This window comes from Salvelinus fontinalis, unplaced genomic scaffold, assembly GCF_029448725.1.
Source record: "Salvelinus fontinalis isolate EN_2023a unplaced genomic scaffold, ASM2944872v1 scaffold_1354, whole genome shotgun sequence".
Taxonomy (NCBI): domain Eukaryota; kingdom Metazoa; phylum Chordata; class Actinopteri; order Salmoniformes; family Salmonidae; genus Salvelinus; species Salvelinus fontinalis.
Genome location: NW_026601563.1, coordinates 1 through 21,353, shown reverse-complemented (window position 1 = coordinate 21,353; position 21,353 = coordinate 1). Strand labels below are relative to the sequence as shown.

At 48.2% G+C, this 21,353-nt stretch overlaps 1 protein-coding gene across 1 annotated transcript in view; it reads left to right on the top strand.

Annotated features, from left to right (window-relative positions):
- The window catches only part of LOC129849067 (adhesion G protein-coupled receptor B3), a 31,704-nt gene extending 11,601 nt beyond the window's left edge, over positions 1-20,103 (top strand). Inside the window, exons 2-3 of the mRNA XM_055916119.1 lie at positions 12,166-12,312; positions 19,957-20,103. Coding sequence (XP_055772094.1) covers positions 12,166-12,312; positions 19,957-20,036 — 227 coding nt within the window. The 3' untranslated portion in view covers positions 20,037-20,103. The remainder of the gene's footprint in view (positions 1-12,165; positions 12,313-19,956) is intronic.
- The last annotated feature ends 1,250 nt before the right edge of the window (positions 20,104-21,353 follow it).

Genomic DNA, 21,353 nt, shown 5'->3' with positions numbered 1-21,353 from the left:
GATGCAGTTTATCACAGTGCCATCCGTTTTGTTACTAAAGCACCTTATACGACCCACCACTGCGACCTGTATGCCCTAGTCGGCTGGCCCTCGCTACATGTTCGTCGTCAGACCCACTGGCTCCAGGTCATCTACAAGGCTATGCTAGGTAAAGTGCCGCCTTATCTCAGTTCACTGGTCACGATGGCTACACCCACCCATAGCACGCGCTCCAGCAGGTGTATCTCACTGATCATCCCTAAAGCCAAAACCTCATTTGGACGCCTTTCCTTCCAGTTCTCTGCTGCCTGCGACTGGAACGAATTGCAAAAATCTCTGAAGTTGGAGACTTTTATCTCCCTCAACAACTTTAAAAATCTGCTATCCGAGCAGCTAACCGATCGCTGCAGCTGTACATAGTCCATCTGTAAACTACCCACCCAATTTACCTACCTCACCCCCATACTGCTTTTATTTATTTACTTTTCTGCTCTTTTGCACACCAGTATCTCTTCTTGCACATGATCATCTGATGATTTATCACTCCAGTGTTAATCTGCTAAATTGTAATTATTCGATTTATTGCCTACCTCATGCCTTTTGCACACATTGTATATAGATTCTCTTTTTTCCACCATGTTATTGACTTGTCTATTGTTAACTCCATGTGTAACTCTGTGTTGTTGTCTGTTCACACTGCTATGCTTTATCTTGGCCAGGTCGCAGTTGCAAATGAGAACTTGTTCTCAACTAGCCTACCTGGTTAAATAAAGGTGAAATAAAAAAATAAAATAAAAAATCAGCCCTTAAAACCATCAGACTGTAGTACCACCAGACTGTAAAACCACCAGACTGAAGTATCATCAAACTGTAATACCACCGGACTGTAGCACCACCAGACTGTACCACCAGACTGTAGTACCGTCAGAATGTAGTACCACCAGACTGTAGTACCACCAGACTATAGTACCACCAGACTATAGTACCATCAGACTGTAGTACCACCAGACTGTAGTACCACCAGACTGTAGTACCATCAGACTGTAGTACCATCAGACTGTAGCACAACCAGACTGTAGCACCAGACTGTAGTACCATCAGACTGTAATCCCACCGGACTGTAATCCCATCCAGACTGTAATCCCACCGGACTGTAATCCCATCAGACTGTAGTACCACCAGACTGTAGTACCACCAGACTGTAGTACCATCAGACTGTAGTACCACCACACTGTAGTACCACCAGACTATAGTACCACCAGACTATAATACCATCAGACTATAATACCATCAGACTGTAGTACCATCAGACTGTAGTACCATCAGACCGTAGTACCATCAGACTGTAGTACCATCAGACTGTAGTACCATCAGACCTTAAAACCATCAAACTGTAGTACCATCAGACTGTAGTACCATCAGGCTGTAGTACCATCAGACTGTAGTACCATCAGACTGTAGTACCATCAGACTGTATTACCATCAGACCTTAAAACCATCAAACTGTAGTACCACCAGACTGTAGTACCATCAGACTGTAGTACCACCAGACTATAGTACCACCAGGCTGTAGTACCATCAGACTGTAGTACCATCAGACCTTAAAACCATCAGACTGTAATACCACCAGACTGTAGTACCACCAGACTGTAGTACCACCAGACTGTAGTACCACCAGACTGGAGTACCATCCACCCTTAAAACCATCAGACTGTAGTACCACCAGACTGTAAAACCACCAGACTGTATTATAATCAAACTGTAGTACCATCAGACTGCAGTACCACCAGACTGTAGTACCATCCAGACTGTAGTACCATCCAGACTGTAGTACCACCAGACTGTAGTACCATCAGACTGTAGTACCACCAGACTGTAGTACCACCAGACTGTAGTACCATCAGACTGTAGTACCATCAGACTATAATACCATCAGACTGTAGTACCATCAGACTGTAGTACCATCAGACTGTAGTACCACCAGACCTTAAAACCATCAAACTGTAGTACCATCAGACTGTAGTACCATCAGACTGTAGTACCACCAGACTGTAGTACCACCAGACTGTAGTACCACCAGACCTTAAAACCATCANACCATCAGACTGTAATACCACCAGACTGTAGTACCACCAGACTGTATTATAATCAAACCATAGTACCATCAGACTGCAGTACCACCAGACTGTAGTACCATCCAGACTGTAGTACCACCAGACTGTAGTACCACCAGACTGTAGTACCACCAGACTGTAGTACCACCAGACTGTATTACCATCAAACTGTAGTACCACCAGACTATAGTACCACCAGACTGTAGTACCATCAGACTGTAGTACCATCAGACTATAATACCATCAGACTGTAGTACCATCAGACTGTAGTACCATCAGACTGTAGTACCACCAGACCTTAAAACCATCAAACTGTAGTACCATCAGACTGTAGTACCATCAGACTGTAGTACCACCAGACCTTAAAACCATCAAACTGTAGTACCATCAGACTGTAGTACCATCAGACTGTAGTACCACCAGACTGTAGTACCACCAGACTGTAGTACCACCAGACCTTAAAACCATCAAACTGTAGTACCATCAGACTGTAGTACCATCAGACTGTAATACCACCAGACTGTAGTACCACCAGACTGTAGTACCACCGGACTGTAGTACCATCAGACTGTATTACCATCAGACTATAATACCATCAGACTATAATACCATCAGACTGTAGTACCATCAGACTGTAGTACCACCAGACCTTAAAACCATCAAACTGTAGTACCATCAGACTGTAGTACCATCAGACTGTAGTACCACCAGACCTTAAAACCATCAAACTGTAGTACCATCAGACTGTAGTACCATCAGACTGTAGTACCACCAGACTGTAGTACCACCAGACTGTAGTACCACCAGACCTTAAAACCATCAAACTGTAGTACCATCAGACTGTAGTACCATCAGACTGTAATACCACCAGACTGTAGTACCACCAGACTGCAGTACCACCGGACTGTAGTACCATCAGACTGTATTACCATCAGACTGTAGTACCACCAGACTGTAGTACCATCCAGACTGTAGTGCCATCAGACTGTAGTACCATCAGCCCTTAAAACCATCAGACTTTAGTACCATCCTTGCCTTTCTAATCGACCTGGCCCGGGTACCCTGGAAGGATATTGACCTCATCCCGTCAGTTGAGGATGCCTGGTCATTCTTTAAAAGTTACTTCCTCACCATATTAGACAAGCATACTCCGTTCAAAAAATGCAGAACCAAGAACAGATATAGCCCTTGGTTCACTCCAGACCTGACTGCCCTCGACCAGCACAAAAACATCATGTGGCGAACTGCAATAGCATCGAAGAGCCCCCGTGATATGCAACTGTTCAGGGAAGTCAGGAACCAATACACGCAGTCAGTCAGGAAAGCAAAGGCCAGCTTTTTCAAGCAGAAATTTGCATCCTGTAGCTCTAACTCCAAAAAGTTCTGGGATACTGTAAAGTCCATGGAAAACAAGAGCACCTCCTCCCAGCTGCCCACTGCACTGAGGCTAGATAACACGGTCACCACTGATAAGTCCGTGATAATCGAAAACTTCAACAAACATTTCTCAATGGCTGGCCATGCCTTCCACCTGGCGACTCCAACCTTGGCCAACAGCCCCGCCCCCCCCGCTGCTACTCGCCCAAGCCTCCCCAGCTTCTCCTTTACCCATATCCAGATAGCAGATGTTCTGAAAGAGCTGGAAAACCTGGACCCATACAAATCAGCTGGGCTTGACAATCTGGACCCCCTATTTCTGAAACTGTCCGCCGCCATTGTCGCACCCCCTATTACCAGCCTGTTCAACCTCTCCTTCGTATCATCTGAGATCCCCAAGGATTGGAAAGCTGCCGCTGTCATCCCCCTCTTCAAAGGGGGAGACACCCTGGACCCAAACTGTTACAGACCTATATCCATCCTGCCCTGCCTAGCTAAGGTCTTCGAAAGCCAAGTCAACAAACAGATCACTGACCATCTCGAATCCCACCGTACCTTCTCCGCTGTGCAATCCGGTTTCCGAGCCGGTCACAGGTGCACCTCAGCCACGCTCAAGGTACTAAACGATATCATAACCGCCATCGATAAAAGACATTACTGTGCAGCCGTCTTCATCGACCTGGCCAAGGCTTTCGACTCTGTCAATCATCATATTCTTATCGGCAGACTCAATAGCCTCGGTTTTTCTAATGACTGCCTTGCCTGGTTCACCAACTACTTTGCAGACAGAGTTCAGTGTGTCAAATCGGAGGGCATGTTGTCCGGTCCTCTGGCAGTCTCTATGGGGGTACCACAGGGTTCAATTCTCGGGCCGACTCTTTTCTCTGTATACATCAATGATGTTGCTCTTGCTGCGGGCGATTCCCTGATCCACCTCTACGCAGACGACACCATTCTGTATACCTCCGGCCCTTCCCTGGACACTGTGCTATCTAACCTCCAAACGAGCTTCAATGCCATACAACACTCCTTCCGTGGCCTCCAACTGCTCTTAAACGCTAGTAAACCCAAATGCATGCTTTTCAACCGCTCGCTGCCTGCACCCGAACGCCCGACTAGCATCACCACCCTGGACGGTTCCGACCTAGAATATGTGGACATCTATAAGTACCTAGGTGTGTGGCTAGACTGCAAACTCTCCTTCCAGACTCATATCAAACATCTCCAATCCAAAATCAAATCTAGAGTCGGCTTTCTATTCCGGAACAAAGCCTCCTTCACTCACGCCGCCAAACTTACCCTAGTAAAACTGACTATCCTACCGATCCTCGACTTCGGCGATGTCATCTACAAAATAGCTTCCAATACTCTACTCAGCAAACTGGATGCAGTTTATCACAGTGCCATCCGTTTTGTTACTAAAGCACCTTATACGACCCACCACTGCGACCTGTATGCCCTAGTCGGCTGGCCCTCGCTACATGTTCGTCGTCAGACCCACTGGCTCCAGGTCATCTACAAGGCTATGCTAGGTAAAGTGCCGCCTTATCTCAGTTCACTGGTCACGATGGCTACACCCACCCATAGCACGCGCTCCAGCAGGTGTATCTCACTGATCATCCCTAAAGCCAAAACCTCATTTGGACGCCTTTCCTTCCAGTTCTCTGCTGCCTGCGACTGGAACGAATTGCAAAAATCTCTGAAGTTGGAGACTTTTATCTCCCTCAACAACTTTAAAAATCTGCTATCCGAGCAGCTAACCGATCGCTGCAGCTGTACATAGTCCATCTGTAAACTACCCACCCAATTTACCTACCTCACCCCCATACTGCTTTTATTTATTTACTTTTCTGCTCTTTTGCACACCAGTATCTCTTCTTGCACATGATCATCTGATGATTTATCACTCCAGTGTTAATCTGCTAAATTGTAATTATTCGATTTATTGCCTACCTCTTGCCTTTTGCACACATTGTATATAGATTCTCTTTTTTCCACCATGTTATTGACTTGTCTATTGTTTACTCCATGTGTAACTCTGTGTTGTTGTCTGTTCACACTGCTATGCTTTATCTTGGCCAGGTCGCAGTTGCAAATGAGAACTTGTTCTCAACTAGCCTACCTGGTTAAATAAAGGTGAAATAAAAAAATAAAATAAAAAATCAACCCTTAAAACCATCAGACTGTAGTACCACCAGACTGTAAAACCACCAGACTGAAGTATCATCAAACTGTAATACCACCGGACTGTAGTACCATCAGACTGTAGTACCACAAGACTGTAGTACCATCAGACTGTAGTACCACCAGACTGTAGTACCACCAGACTGTAGTACCATCAGACTGTAGTACCATCAGACTGTAGAACCACCAGACTGTAGTACCACCAGACTGTAGTACCACCAGACTGTAGTACCATCAGACTGTAATACCACCGGACTGTAGTTCCATCAGACTGTAGTACCATCCAGACTGTCATCAACCCCCTGGTGTAGGGTTAGGACTGTGGCTCGAACCATGTTATCAACCCCTTGGTGTAGGGATAGTACTGGGGCTTGGACCATGTCATCAACCCCCTGGTGTAGGGATAGTACTGGGGCTTGGACCATGTCATCAACCCCCTGGTGTAGGGTTAGGACTGGGGCTTGGACCATGTCATCAACCCCCTGGTGTAGGGTTAGGACTGGGGCTTGGACCATGTCATCAACCCCCTGGTGTAGGGTTAGGACTGGGGCTTGGACCATTTCATCAACCCCCTGGTGTAGGGTTAGTACTGGGGCTTGGATCTTGTCATCAACCCCCTGGTGTAGGGTTAGGACTGGGGCTTGGACCATGTCATCAACCCCCTGGTGTAGGGTTAGTACTGGGGCTTGAACCATGTCATCAACCCCCTGGTGTAGGGTTAGGACTGGGGCTTGAACCATGTCATCAACCCCCTGGTGTAGGGTTAGGACTGGGGCTTGAACCATGTCATCAACCCCCTGGTGTAGGGTTAAGACTGGGGCTTGGACCATATCATCAACCCCCTGGTGTAGGGTTAGGACTGGGGCTTGAACCATGTCATCAACCCCCTGGTGTAGGGTTAGGACTGGGGCTTGAACCATGTCATCAACCCCCTGGTGTAGGGTTAGGACTGGGGCTTGGACCATGTCATCAACCCCCTGGTGTAGGGTTAGGACTGGGGCTTGAACCATGTCATCAACCCCCTGGTGTAGGGTTAGGACTGGGGCTTGGACCAGGTCATCAACCCCCTGGTGTAGGGTTAGGACTGGGGCTTGGACCAGGTCATCAACCCCCTGGTGTAGGGTTAGGACTGGGGCTTGGACCAGGTCATCAACCCCCTGGTGTTGGGTTAGGACTGGGGCTTGGACCAGGTCATCAACCCCCTGGTGTAGGGCTGGACTGGGGCTTGGACCAGGTCATCAACCCCCTGGTGTAGGGTTAGGACCGTTAGCTCTGTAGGACAGCAGAGATGCAGCGTAATTATAAAGTAGGTGTTGACATAGATTACCTCTCCAGCTTTGGTCAATTTTAAATCAGATCTTAGAAATGTATTCATTCTTTATTATGAAAACGAACATAGTTTGGGTGTGATGCCTTCCTTCATGGTTTGAAATGCTTTTGAGCCAAATAAACATTGTACGGGATAAGTTTGACTTTAGACAGAGAGGATAACTCTTATTCTTATCAAATCACTGGTAATCCTATTTCACATTATTTTACACAATGGCAAAAGTGTTTGCGTCCCAAATGGCACCCTGTCCCCTATTTACTACTTTTAGCCAAAGCACTATCAGTGCCATTTGAGACAGCGACAATGTCTTACCTGATTGCTGGAGCCTGAAAGTGGATTGGAAACGGAGTGGCAGAGAAGCTGTCATTGCAGGGAAGTTTAAATACACAGATTCCACTATTAAAGTCAGACTCCACTATTAAAGTCAGACTCCCACCAATAAAGTCAAACTCCACCCTTAAAGTCAGACCTGGGGGGCTCTGAGGTCGTGAGAGGGGGGTGACCTGGGGGGCTCCGAGGTCATGAGAGGGGGGTGACCTGGGGGGGCTCTGAGGTCATGAGAGGGGGGTGACCTAGGGGGCTCTGAGGTCGTGAGAGGGGGTGACCTGGGGGGCTCTGAAGTTGTGAGAGGAGGGTGACCTGGGGAGCTCTGAGGTCGTGAGAGGGGGGTGACCTGTGGGGCTCTGAGGTCGTGAGAGGAGGGTGACCTGGGGGGCTCCGAGGTCATGAGAGGGGGGTGACCTGGGGGGCTCCGAGGTCGTGAGAGGGGGGTGACCTGGGGGGCTCTGAGGTTGTGAGAGGGGGGTGACCTTAGGGGACTCTGAGGTACTGGAACATTGTAATAAAGCAGTGCATGTCATTGCATTTGTGTAGTGACATATAGGATTAGAGTAGAGGCCTTACAGAAGTTGTCACATGGGGAAAAACATTGTACTTGGGTCCAGGAAGAATGGCCTTTTATAAAGACATTTCGTGCAATTGTACATCATTTTATATTACTTTAGAATAATATTTTTTTATACAGCACAAATGATCGAAATGACAGGCTACTTTGACGCTGACAAACTGATATCAATAAAAACGACCTCATCTTGAATCCATCAATAGCCTAGGCCTAGGTATGTGTGTCAAGGCAGTCAATGTCGTTCTCCTCCTCAGACGAGGAGGAGCATGGATCGGACCAAGATTGGTAATTGTACATGTTTAATGTAAAACACAAGAAAACACTACAAAATACAAAACAACAAACGTGACTAACCTCAAACAGTCCTGTGTGGCCCAAACACTAACACAGGAAACAAACACCCACAAAACACCAGTGAAACCCTGGCTGCCTTTGTATGACTCTCAATTAGAGACAAACAATACACACCTGTCTCTAATTGAGAATCATACCAGGCCGAACACAAAACCCCACATAGAAATACAAAACATAGACAAACCCACCCAACTCACGCCCTGACCAACTAAAATGAATACAAAACAAAGGAAAACAGGTCAGGAACGTGACAATGTGGAAACTTATTGTACAATATGAGGAGGAAATGACAGTCCTAGAAAAGCTTTCCAGTTTCACTGACTCACCCAATGATGCACAGCTCACTGGCCGCTGATGGCCAATACTCTCATGCTGAAAGCCTGTCTCTCTTGTTTTACTGTGTAAAACAATGTTTGCTCAGTAGGCCTATTTGGAAGTTGATCAAATATTTTAATGGTCTACATTCAGATTATAGTCTTCTCCTTTAAGCATGAGCCATTTGCTTTCCGACCTGTGTATTTCCGCAATTGTATTTGAAATATTGTGAAAGCCTGGTTCTGGCTGCATGCTGTTTACTGACAGATTTGTTGTGCGTTCCCGGGCTATATGCTTTGTGATTGGGTTACATGAACACAATCCACAGCTAGGTAAGTTTTTTAAAGAAGCTATTCATCCTCTGTGTCTAAATTATAGGCCTACGTTTGGTATAGTATTCTGTAGTATTTCATTTCTTTCTGAACTGACAGCAGTAATTCTATAACTTTGGCAAATTTATTTCAATTAATCAGAGGTACAGCAGCTCCTCCAGCGCCCTTGCCACGGCTATGATTCTATAAGGAAAGAAATGAAGTGCAATGCTGGAGAGATGAGAGTTGCAGGCTCATGTCTAGCAGAGAGAGGGAGAGCGATCATAGAAAGGGAATCTCATTCTAGTTCTGAGGGAGATGCAGGAGTGTGTCTCTCTCTCACCACAGCACCGGCCACACGATGGTCTCATTCTAGTTCTGAGGGAGATACAGGAGTGCTTCTCTCTCTCACCACAGCACCGGCCACGCGTTGGTCTCATTCTAGTTCTGAGGGAGATACAGGAGTGAGTCTCTCTCTCACCACAGCACCGGCCACACGATGGTCTCATTCTAGTTCTGAGGGAGATACAGGAGTGCTTCTCTCTCTCACCACAGCACCGGCCACACGTTGGTCTCATTCTAGTTCTGAGGGAGATACAGGAGTGCTTCTCTCTCTCACCACAGCACCGGCCACACGATGGTCTCATTCTAGTTCTGAGGGAGATACAGGAGTGCTTCTCTCTCTCACCACAGCACCGGACACACGTTGGTCTCATTCTAGTTCTGAGGGAGATACAGGAGTGCTTCTCTCTCTCACCACAGCACCGGCCACACGTTGGTCTCATTCTAGTTCTGAGGGAGATACAGGAGTGCTTCTCTCTCTCACCACAGCACCGGCCACACGTTGGTCTCATTCTAGTTCTGATGGAGATACAGGAGTCCTTCTCTCTCTCACCACAGCACCGGCCACGCGTTGGTCTCATTCTAGTTCTGAGGGAGATACAGGAGTCCTTCTCTCTCTCACCACAGCACCGGCCACGCGTTGGTCTCATTCTAGTTCTGAGGGAGATACAGGAGTGCTTCTCTCTCTCACCACAGCACCGGACACATGTTGGTCTCATTCTAGTTCTGAGGGAGATACAGGAGTGCTTCTCTCTCTCACCACAGCACCGGCCACACGTTGGTCTCATTCTAGTTCTGAGGGAGATACAGGAGTGCTTCTCTCTCTCACCACAGCACCGGCCACGCGTTGGTCTCAAACATCCCTATAATGTTGTGCAAACCATATGGCCGGGCCGGCCCAACACAAATTCATTCTTAGAATATCAGGTTCGGGCTGAAAATGGACGTTTTCACATTATGTTTATTATAGGGGGCAGGTGAATTAGGAAAGAGGCAACTGGAATGAACTCTGATCCCTTTTAATTCACATTTTTATATTGAAAACAGTCTTTTTTTTCTCATGTCGGTACTGGATCCGGGCAAGTAGGTTCCGGAATGAAACAGTCCAGAATGGAGAGGTGCCACGTCAGGATCCAGCTCAAATTAAGCACTGATTGTTAACGAGTTCAATCAGCATGTGGGGTGATGGAGATGGGAGATTCACATTGCACTGATTGTTAACGAGTTCAATCAGCATGTGGGGTGATGGAGATGGGAGATTCACATTGCACTGATTGTTAACGAGTTCAATCAGCATGTGGGGTGATGGGGATGGGAGATTCACATTGCACTGATTGTTAACGAGTTCAATCAGCATGTGGGGTGATGGAGATGGGAGATTCACATTGCACTGATTGTTAACGAGTTCAATCAGCATGTGGGGTGATGGAGATGGGAGATTCACATTGCACTGATTGTTAACGAGTTCAATCAGCATGTGGGGTGATGGAGATGGGAGATTCACATTGCACTGATTGTTAACGAGTTCAATCAGCATGTGGGGTGATGGAGATGGGAGATTCACATTGCACTGATTGTTAACGAGTTCAATCAGCATGTGGGGTGATGGAGATGGGAGATTCACATTGCACTGATTGTTAACGAGTTCAATCAGCATGTGGGGTGATGGAGATGGGAGATTCACATTGCACTGATTGTTAACGAGTTCAATCAGCATGTGGGGTGATGGAGATGGGAGATTCACATTGCACTGATTGTTAACGAGTTCAATCAGCATGTGGGGTGATGGAGATGGGAGATTCACATTGCACTGATTGTTAACGAGTTCAATCAGCATGTGGGGTGATGGAGATGGGAGATTCACATTGCACTGATTGTTAACGAGTTCAATCAGCATGTGGGGTGATGGAGATGGGAGATTCACATTGCACTGATTGTTAACGAGTTCAATCAGCATGTGGGGTGATGGAGATGGGAGATTCACATTGCACTGATTGTTAACGAGTTCAATCAGCATGTGGGGTGATGGAGATGGGAGATTCACATTGCACTGATTGTTAACGAGTTCAATCAGCATGTGGGGTGATGGAGATGGGAGATTCACATTGCACTGATTGTTAACGAGTTCAATCAGCATGTGGGGTGATGGAGATGGGAGATTCACATTGCACTGATGCTCCAGCAGACCTGAGTTCAATTACTACACTGAAACATTTCAAAAACGTTGAGCGTTTGCTTGAGTCTGCCTGCGGTGCCGGATGGGTGGGGCCATCTAAATGAGTTCATTTGACCAGGGAAGCTCAATCGAACCCATATAAAGTATTTGAACTTCTAGTAAATAGTATTTGAACCCAGGTCTGTGCTACAGCAGTGTCTTTCTGACACTCAGTGTGTGAACTCAACTTCACACTGTTTACAAGTTAGCAAGTACATGGTGGGAACTGAGAGTGTGTCTGGAGGCTGAAGTCATATTCTGTGAAGCAACAACAGCCTCAGAAAGCACTGAGGTTTTATCCAGAGAACATCTAGGCCTATAGAGATGATTTTTGAAAGTCAGGAAGCATCCTTTGCCTGTAACTCATGCAGGATACGTTACAACACTGTACGTAGCTATATGCTACACTCATAATGACATTTGAAATGGCTGTATTCTCTTAAAGCCGTTGTGAGTGTAAAGTTTACTGTTCTATTTCTGATTTGTTCATTTCATTTTTGTTAATTATCTATTTCACTTGCTTTGGCAATGTTTCCCATGCCAATAAAGCCTTTTGAATTGAATTGAATAGTGCTTTGTGATAATGTGTGGACAACATAAATGGTTCATGTATTCCTTTCCTGGGTGTAATTATTTTGTTATCCATCTAGCTTTCTTGTCTATATGTAAACTGCAAGATTTTGTGCAACATGAACTAAACCTAACCCGAACTAATTCCTTCCTTGTTTTGTCACCCTCAGTGGCCAGCATCCAGAGGCTCCCGGCAGTGTCTGTGATGACTGACATCAACTTCCCTATGAAGGGACGTAAAGGCATGGTGGACTGGGCCAGGAACTCTGAGGACAAGGTGGTTATCCCCAAGGGCATCTTTCTACCACAGTCTACAGGTAACACAACCGTGATGATGATGGTGATGAATATGGTGGTAGTGATGATGATGATGGAGAAAGAGGAGGAGGAGGAGGAGGAGGAGGAGGAGGAGGAGGAGGAGGAGGAGGAGGAGGAGGAGGAGGAGGAGGAGCTTGGAGGAGAGGAGCAGGAGCAGGAGACTCTTCTTCAGGCAGTGTTTAACCATGTTCTTTACTGTATTCTTCAGGCTGTGTTTAACCATGTTCTTTACTGTATTCTTCAGGCTGTGTTTAACCATGTTCTTTACTGTATTCTTCAGGCTGTGTTTAACCATGTTCTTTACTGTATTCTTCAGGCTGTGTTTAACCATGTTCTTTACTGTATTCTTCAGGCTGTGTTTAACCATGTTCTTTACTGTATTCTTCAGGCTGTGTTTAACCATGTTCTTTACTGTATTCTTCAGGCTGTGTTTAACCATGTTCTTTACTGTATTCTTCAGGCTGTGTTTAACCATGTTCTTTACTGTATTCTTCAGGCTGTGTTTAACCATGTTCTTTACTGTATTCTGAGCAGCGTTTGAAACTCGTGCAGTAAGAAATTGGTTCATTTCCAGATGTCCAGTAGTCATGGCTGATTATGTGTAGTTACTTCCTCCAGAATGACCCCTTTGTGGCTCCATCATGTGACCCCACTGATCAAAATAGAATGCCTGGAGTTTGACCAACATTCTAGAATCTAGTGGCGTACTACTGTAAACCTAGCATTCCATTTCTAATGTCAGCACTAGCTGGGTCATTCCTACTCTGTGCCTTATGAACATCATCACTTTTGGAGGAAAAAGTATATATACTGTATATATATATAACAATACGATTCTATCAGAAAAAGGGACATGTTTGATTTTCAGAAAAACATATTGGTCAAGCTCAGGCACCTATTTTTTTAGGTGTATTTTCCGACCTGTTGGGTGCATAACCCTAACAGGGTGGAAACTAACAGGGTGGGAACTAACAGCGTGGAAATGTGGAGCAAGATTGAGCCAGCATAATGGTGAACTTCTCTATCTCACATATTTAAAATGCTGTGAATTTTCTCTATAATTTAGCCTAACAGAATGGAGATTTAATACGGGGACATACAGACTAACAACATGAGAAATATAAAAATATTGATCAAACTGAGCCTTTATATCTATGGAGCTTTGCACCATTGTTTTCTCACCATTGAAATGGTGACACTTCCTGAATGTGGTGTCATTGTAGAAAATTGTATTTTTCTTAAATGGAAGGGGCACACAGATAATCTTAAATAAAATATTAATAAATACAATAATCATTATTGATGAGAGAAAATTTAACTAAGACTATAAAATAATGAAGAAAGATTTTAAATATTTCTTCTTTCATGGCTTATATTTCTGGTGGTAGTGGATGAATAATACCTAGGAGACATCGCAAAAACACCTACGTCCACAAAAAACATGGTACAAATGCAGAACATTCCCTTTCAAGATATTTTTGTGTTTTTAAGGAAAAGGACATCTGACCTTATATTATAATCCTTCTGGAATCCACATGTTACACTAAATAAGAAGTGATATTTCCTGGAGACAGAAAAGGGTAGGAATGGCGCAGCTACAGTATAGCAACGGCAGTGATCGACAACATCTACCATGACTCTATGATAATAATTGTGTAAATGAGACCTGGCAAACAAACAGAACCAAAGATATTGTCGTTCCCTTAACCCAATCTCAAAGGCTTAAAGCAGGAGTGGAATGGTATCAAACACAAGGTTTCCATCTGTTTGAAGATGCCATTTCATTCGCTCTGTTCCTGCCATTATTATGAGCCGTCCTCCCCTCAGCAGCCTCTGCTGATGTTTGTATCTTTTTAAACCAAGCCAGTGCAGAGCCCAGAGTCTACATGACTGTGACAGACTATTTGGTTAACTGGCTTAATCAGTCTTGTCTGGACTGTATCAATGATAGACAAAATGGCAGTTGATTTTCTAACTCAACGCCGAAAACCATCTCACTCTTACTGAGTGGCCAAGACGTTTAGCAGGGAGAACTATCCAGGTAGCCTCCCAAGTAGCACCCTAATCTCTATATAGTGCACTACTTTTAACCAGAGCCCTATGGGCCCTATGTAGGGAATAGGGTTCCATTTGGAGCAGAGATCCAGAGATGGGGTCAAGAGACCTCGGGTTGGGGTTTGAGAATAGCCTGAAGTTAGGGAGGGGCAGTTCCTCTTGCTGCTCCGTAGGTAAACCCCATGGTCATTAGTGGATGAGCAGGTAGGGAGGTAGGCAGGTAGGAGGGGGGGGGGGGGGGGCAGTTCCTCTTGCTGTTCCGTAGGTAAACCCCATGGTCATGTAGTGGATGAGCAGGTAGGGAGGTAGGCAGGTAGGAGGAGGGGGGGGGGGCAGTTCCTCTTGCTGTTCCGTAGGTAAACCCCATGGTCATTAGTGGATGAACAGGTAGGGAGGTAGGCAGGTAGGAGGGGGGGGGGGCAGTTCCTCTTGCTGTTCCGTAGGTAAACCCCATGGTCATTAGTGGATGAGCAGGTAGGGAGGTAGGCAGGTAGGGGGGGGGGGGGGCAGTTCCTCTTGCTATTCCGTAGGTAAACCCCATGGTCATTAGTGGATGAGCAGGTAGGGAGGTAGGCAGGTAGGGGGGGGGGGGGGGGCAGTTCCTCTTGCTATTCCGTAGGTAAACCCCATGGTCATGTAGTGGATGAGCAGGTAGGGAGGTGGGCAGGTAGGGGGGGGGGGGGCAGTTCCTCTTGCTATTCCGTAGGTAAACCCCATGGTCATGTAGTGGATGAGCAGGTAGGGAGGTGGGCAGGTAGGGGGGGGGGGGGCAGTTCCTCTTGCTGTTCCGTAGGTAAACCCCATGGTCATTAGTGGATGAGCAGGTAGGGAGGTGGGCAGGTAGGGGGGGGGGGGCAGTTCCTCTTGCTGTTCCGTAGGTAAACCCCATGGTCATTAGTGGATGAACAGGTAGGGAGGTAGGCAGGTAGGAGGGGGGGGGGGGCAGTTCCTCTTGCTGTTCCGTAGGTAAACCCCATGGTCATTAGTGGATGAGCAGGTAGGGAGGTGGGCAGGTAGGGGGGGGGGGGGGCAGTTCCTCTTGCTGTTCCGTAGGTAAACCCCATGGTCATTAGTGGATGAACAGGTAGGGAGGTAGGCAGGTAGGAGGGGGGGGGGGCAGTTCCTCTTGCTATTCCGTAGGTAAACCCCATGGTCATTAGTGGATGAGCAGGTAGGGAGGTAGGCAGGTAGGAGGGGGGGGGGGGGGGCAGTTCCTCTTGCTGTTCCGTAGGTAAACCCCATGGTCATGTAGTGGATGAGCAGGTAGGGAGGTAGGCAGGTAGGAGGAGGGGGGGGGGGCAGTTCCTCTTGCTGTTCTGTAGGTAAACCCCATGGTCATTAGTGGATGAACAGGTAGGGAGGTAGGCAGGTAGGAGGGGGGGGGGCAGTTCCTCTTGCTGTTCCGTAGGTAAACCCCATGGTCATTAGTGGATGAGCAGGTAGGGAGGTAGGCAGGTAGGGGGGGGGGGGGGGCAGTTCCTCTTGCTATTCCGTAGGTAAACCCCATGGTCATTAGTGGATGAGCAGGTAGGGAGGTAGGCAGGTAGGGGGGGGGGGGGGGCAGTTCCTCTTGCTGTTCCGTAGGTAAACCCCATGGTCATGTAGTGGATGAGCAGGTAGGGAGGTGGGCAGGTAGGGGGGGGGGGGGGCAGTTCCTCTTGCTATTCCGTAGGTAAACCCCATGGTCATGTAGTGGATGAGCAGGTAGGGAGGTGGGCAGGTAGGGGGGGGGGGGCAGTTCCTCTTGCTGTTCCGTAGGTAAACCCCATGGTCATGTAGTGGATGAGCAGGTAGGGAGGTGGGCAGGTAGGGGGGGGGGGGGCAGTTCCTCTTGCTGTTCCGTAGGTAAACCCCATGGTCATTAGTGGATGAACAGGTAGGGAGGTAGGCAGGTAGGAGGGGGGGGGGCAGTTCCTCTTGCTGTTCCGTAGGTAAACCCCATGGTCATTAGTGGATGAGCAGGTAGGGAGGTAGGCAGGTAGGGGGGGGGGGGGGGCAGTTCCTCTTGCTATTCCGTAGGTAAACCCCATGGTCATTAGTGGATGAGCAGGTAGGGAGGTAGGCAGGTAGGGGGGGGGGGGGGGGCAGTTCCTCTTGCTATTCCGTAGGTAAACCCCATGGTCATGTAGTGGATGAGCAGGTAGGGAGGTGGGCAGGTAGGGGGGGGGGGGGCAGTTCCTCTTGCTATTCCGTAGGTAAACCCCATGGTCATGTAGTGGATGAGCAGGTAGGGAGGTGGGCAGGTAGGGGGGGGGGGGGCAGTTCCTCTTGCTGTTCCGTAGGTAAACCCCATGGTCATGTAGTGGATGAGCAGGTAGGGAGGTGGGCAGGTAGGGGGGGGGGGGGCAGTTCCTCTTGCTGTTCCGTAGGTAAACCCCATGGTCATTAGTGGATGAGCAGGTAGGGAGGTAGGCAGGTAGGAGGGGGGGGGGGGGGGGGGGGGCAGTTCCTCTTGCTGTTCCGTAGGTAAACCCCATGGTCATTAGTGGATGAGCAGGTAGGGAGGTAGGGAGGTAGGCAGGTAGGGGGGGGGTGCAGTTCCTCTTGCTGTTCCGTAGGTAAACCCCATGGTCATTAGTGGATGAGCAGGTAGGGAGGTAGGCAGGTAGGGGGGGGGGGGGGGCAGTTCCTCTTGCTGTTCCGTAGGTAAACCCCATGGTCATTAGTGGATGAGCAGGTAGGGAGGTAGGCAGGTAGGGGGGGGGGGGGGGGGCAGTTCCTCTTGCTATTCCGTAGGTAAACCCCATGGTCATGTAGTGGATGAGCAGGTAGGGAGGTGGGCAGGTAGGGGGGGGGGGGCAGTTCCTCTTGCTATTCCGTAGGTAAACCCCATGGTCATGTAGTGGATGAGCAGGTAGGGAGGTAGGCAGGTAGGAGGGGGGGGGGGCAGTTCCTCTTGCTGTTCCGTAGGTAAACCCCATGGTCATTAGTGGATGAGCAGGTAGGGAGGTAGGGAGGTAGGCAGGTAGGGGGGGGGGGGGGCAGTTCCTCTTGCTGTTCCGTAGGTAAACCCCATGGTCATGTAGTGGATGAGCAGGTAGGGAGGTGGGCAGGTAGGGGGGGGGGGGGCAGTTCCTCTTGCTGTTCCGTAGGTAAACCCCATGGTCATGTAGTGGATGAGCAGGTAGGGAGGTAGGCAGGTAGGGGGGGGGTGCAGTTCCTCTTGCTGTTCCGTAGGTAAACCCCATGGTCATTAGTGGATGAGCAGGTAGGGAGGTAGGCAGGTAGGGGGGGGGGGCAGTTCCTCTTGCTATTCCGTAGGTAAACCCCATGGTCATGTAGTGGATGAGCAGGTAGGGAGGTAGGCAGGTAGGAGGGGGGGGGGGGGGGGGGGGCAGTTCTTTTTGCTATTCCGTAGGTAAACCCCATGGTCATTAGTGGATGAGCAGGTAGGGAGGTAGGCAGGTAGGAGGGGGGGGGGGGGGGCAGTTCCTCTTGCTGTTCCGTAGGTAAACCCCATGGTCATTAGTGGATGAGCAGGTAGGGAGGTAGGCAGGTAGGAGGGGGGGGGTGCAGTTCCTCTTGCTGTTCCGTAGGTAAACCCCATGGTCATTAGTGGATGAGCAGGTAGGGAGGTAGGGAGGTAGGCAGGTAGGGGGGGGGGGGTGCAGTTCCTCTTGCTGTTCCGTAGGTAAACCCCATGGTCATTAGTGGATGAGCAGGTAGGGAGGTAGGCAGGTAGGAGGGGGGGCAGTTCCTCTTGCTATTCCGTAGGTAAACCCCATGGTCATTAGTGGATGAGCAGGTAGGGAGGTAGGCAGGTAGGGGGGGGGGGGGGGGCAGTTCCTCTTGCTATTCCGTAGGTAAACCCCATGGTCATGTAGTGGATGAGCAGGTAGGGAGGTGGGCAGGTAGGGGGGGGGGGGCAGTTCCTCTTGCTATTCCGTAGGTAAACCCCATGGTCATGTAGTGGATGAGCAGGTAGGGAGGTAGGCAGGTAGGAGGGGGGGGGGGGCAGTTCCTCTTGCTGTTCCGTAGGTAAACCCCATGGTCATTAGTGGATGAGCAGGTAGGGAGGTAGGGAGGTAGGCAGGTAGGGGGGGGGGGGGCAGTTCCTCTTGCTGTTCCGTAGGTAAACCCCATGGTCATGTAGTGGATGAGCAGGTAGGGAGGTGGGCAGGTAGGGGGGGGGGGGGCAGTTCCTCTTGCTGTTCCGTAGGTAAACCCCATGGTCATGTAGTGGATGAGCAGGTAGGCAGGTAGGGGGGGGGGGGGGGCAGTTCCTCTTGCTGTTCCGTAGGTAAACCCCATGGTCATTAGTGGATGAGCAGGTAGGCAGGTAGGGGGGGGGGGGGGGTTGGCAGTCCTCTTGCTGTTCCGTAGGTAAACCCCATGGTCATGTAGTGGATGAGAGCTTCGACTGGAAGCCACTGGAGTGTTCCTTTCCTCCAGTGAAATTGACCAGAGACAAGGGACACTGTCTTCCACCTGATTTCAAAACTCGAGTCACACCACATCGGCCTCGTGCACAAATTCATGATGTTCCTATGACCAGAGGAAGCGAAATATTCCTCCATATTGAAATAGACAGGACAAGCTGTTAATATTAATAAATACGCAGGGCTATCGATACACATCGTTACTCATTCAATGCAGCGCGAGTGGAAGATAGGAGAAGCAAGTTTTATGCTTTGTAATAGCGTTGAATAATAACAGTGTTGACAGTGTTGAATAAACTTAAACATGAACTCTCTCATAAAAAAAGCACTTATTTGCTGTTGACAGTCTCTCTCTGGTCATTGTTTTAAGACTTATGAAATCTCATGTAGGCCCGTATCAAACTTTGCTGTGGCCGAGGTTGTGGGAGCCGTAGGCACAATGAAATGGTTCAAAATGGGAACACTTTGCTTACCCGTACACAGGGCTTCTGAATCAAGTGCACCTCCCACCCACAGGGCTTCTGAATCAAGTGCACCTCCCACCCACAGGGCTTCTGAATCAAGTGCACCTCCCACCCACAGGGCTTCTGAATCAAGTGCACCTCCCACCCACAGGGCTTCTGAATCAAGTGCACCTCCTGCCAACAGGGCTTCTGAATCAAGTGCACCTCCTGCCAACAGGGCTTCTGAATCAAGTGCACCTCCCGCCAACAGGGCTTCTAAATCAAGTGCACCTCCCGCCAACAGCACAACACAAATACATAAAACGAGTGCAGCCTTTATTTTTGGCATTTCTACAGAAATGTTTGGTGATTGACTAGGAACGCCTTGAAGTGACCTCTGCCTTACAGGCAAGGATTGATTGGACTGTCCCTTACACTTTATCAATGGTTCATTGTTGAGGACAATCTAGCAGATTGCTGTTGGCAGCAAAGTTGTGAAGTGGCTTGTTTCGCTGCCTGGCAATTCTTTCTGCGCACAACGGCCAAATATAGCTCCAAATAAAGCCCATCATTAGGAGGTTGTCTGGGTCTGTGGCCTTATATTCTGGTTGCTGACTATCTGTTCACCCTGTGCCGTAGTGTTGTTGAGATTATTACGGTTTATTACATCTTTCAGATGAACAGCACATTCATAAGACACTGTACAACCACAACAAAACTGTCCTGTAACCAACAGTGTCCAAACTGATTTCCTTCTGCCCATCAGACATGGATGGATCACCTGTTTTCATCCTGGGGACAGTCCTGTACAAGACTCTGGGACTGATGCTGCCTTCACCAAGGTAAGATGGGCCATACATCTTCTCTATCAACATCTCTGTCTCTCTCTAGCGCTCTCTCTCTCTCTCTCTCTCTCTCTCTCTCTCTCTCTCTCTCTCTCTCTCTCTCTCTCTCTCTCTCTCTCTCTCTCTGTCTCTGTCCTGTCTCTGTCTCTTCTCTCTCTCTCTCTCTGTCTCTCTCTCTCTCTCTGTCTCTCTCTGTCTCTCTCTGTCTCTCTCTCTCTCTCTCTCTGTCTCTCTCTCTCTCTCTCTCTGTCTCTCTCTCTCTCTCTGTCTCTCTCTCTCTCTCTCTGTCTCTCTCTCTCTCTCTGTCTCTCTCTCTCTCTGTCTCTCTCTCTCTCTGTCTCTCTCTCTGTCTCTCTCTCTCTGTCTCTCTCTCTCTCTCTCTCTCTCTCTCTCTCTGTCTCTCTCTCTCTCTCTGTCTCTCTCTCTCTCTCTCTCTGTCTCTCTCTCTCTCTCTCTCTCTCTCTGTCTCTCAATTCAATTCAATTCAATTCAATTTGCTTTATTGGCATGACGTAACAATGTACATATTGCCAAAGCTTATTTACAATATAAAAATGAGAATCAAAATGGTCAACGGGACAACAGTAACAACAATAACTAAGTGTCAAAATAACCATACATTCAACAATAACAATAAACATACAGTAGAGTACATGTGCAGGTTGATTGGTCTGTCAGACACTGTCCCTCAACTTATGGCAGGCAGCAATGTAGTGCGCTGCCAACCCACAGCTCTCTGCGTCCTCCCCCAACAGGACGGGTAGCCTATCCTCATCAGAGAGGTCTTTGAAACCTTGAATAAGAGTTTCAAATTTGGGGAAATGACACTCTCTAATTGTTTTATATTTTTGACATTTTGTCAGGAAATGCAGCTCCGTCTCAGGTTCTGCTGTTGTGCAGTGGTTGCACAGCCTTTCCTCTACAGGGAGCCAGGTTTTCCTGTGTCTACCCTTCTCAATGGCAAGGCTGTGCTCACTGAGCCTGTACTTTGTCAAGGTTTTTCTAAGGTTTTGATCAGTAACCATAGTCAAATAGTTAGCCACGGTGTACTGTCGATTTAGGGCCAGATAGCACTGCATTTTGCTCTGTGCTTGTGCTTGTGTTTCCCAATAAGCAATGTAGTTTTGTTTTGACTGTGTTGTAATTTGGTTTATTCTGATTGATTGGATGTTCTGGTCCTGAGGCTTCAGTGTGTTAGTAGAACAGGTTTGTGAACTCAGCCCCAGGACCAGCTGGATGAGGGGACTCTTTTCTTTGCTCAGCTCTTGGTATTGCAGGGCTTGGTAGTGATATGAGAGGGGGTCACTGTATTTTAGAT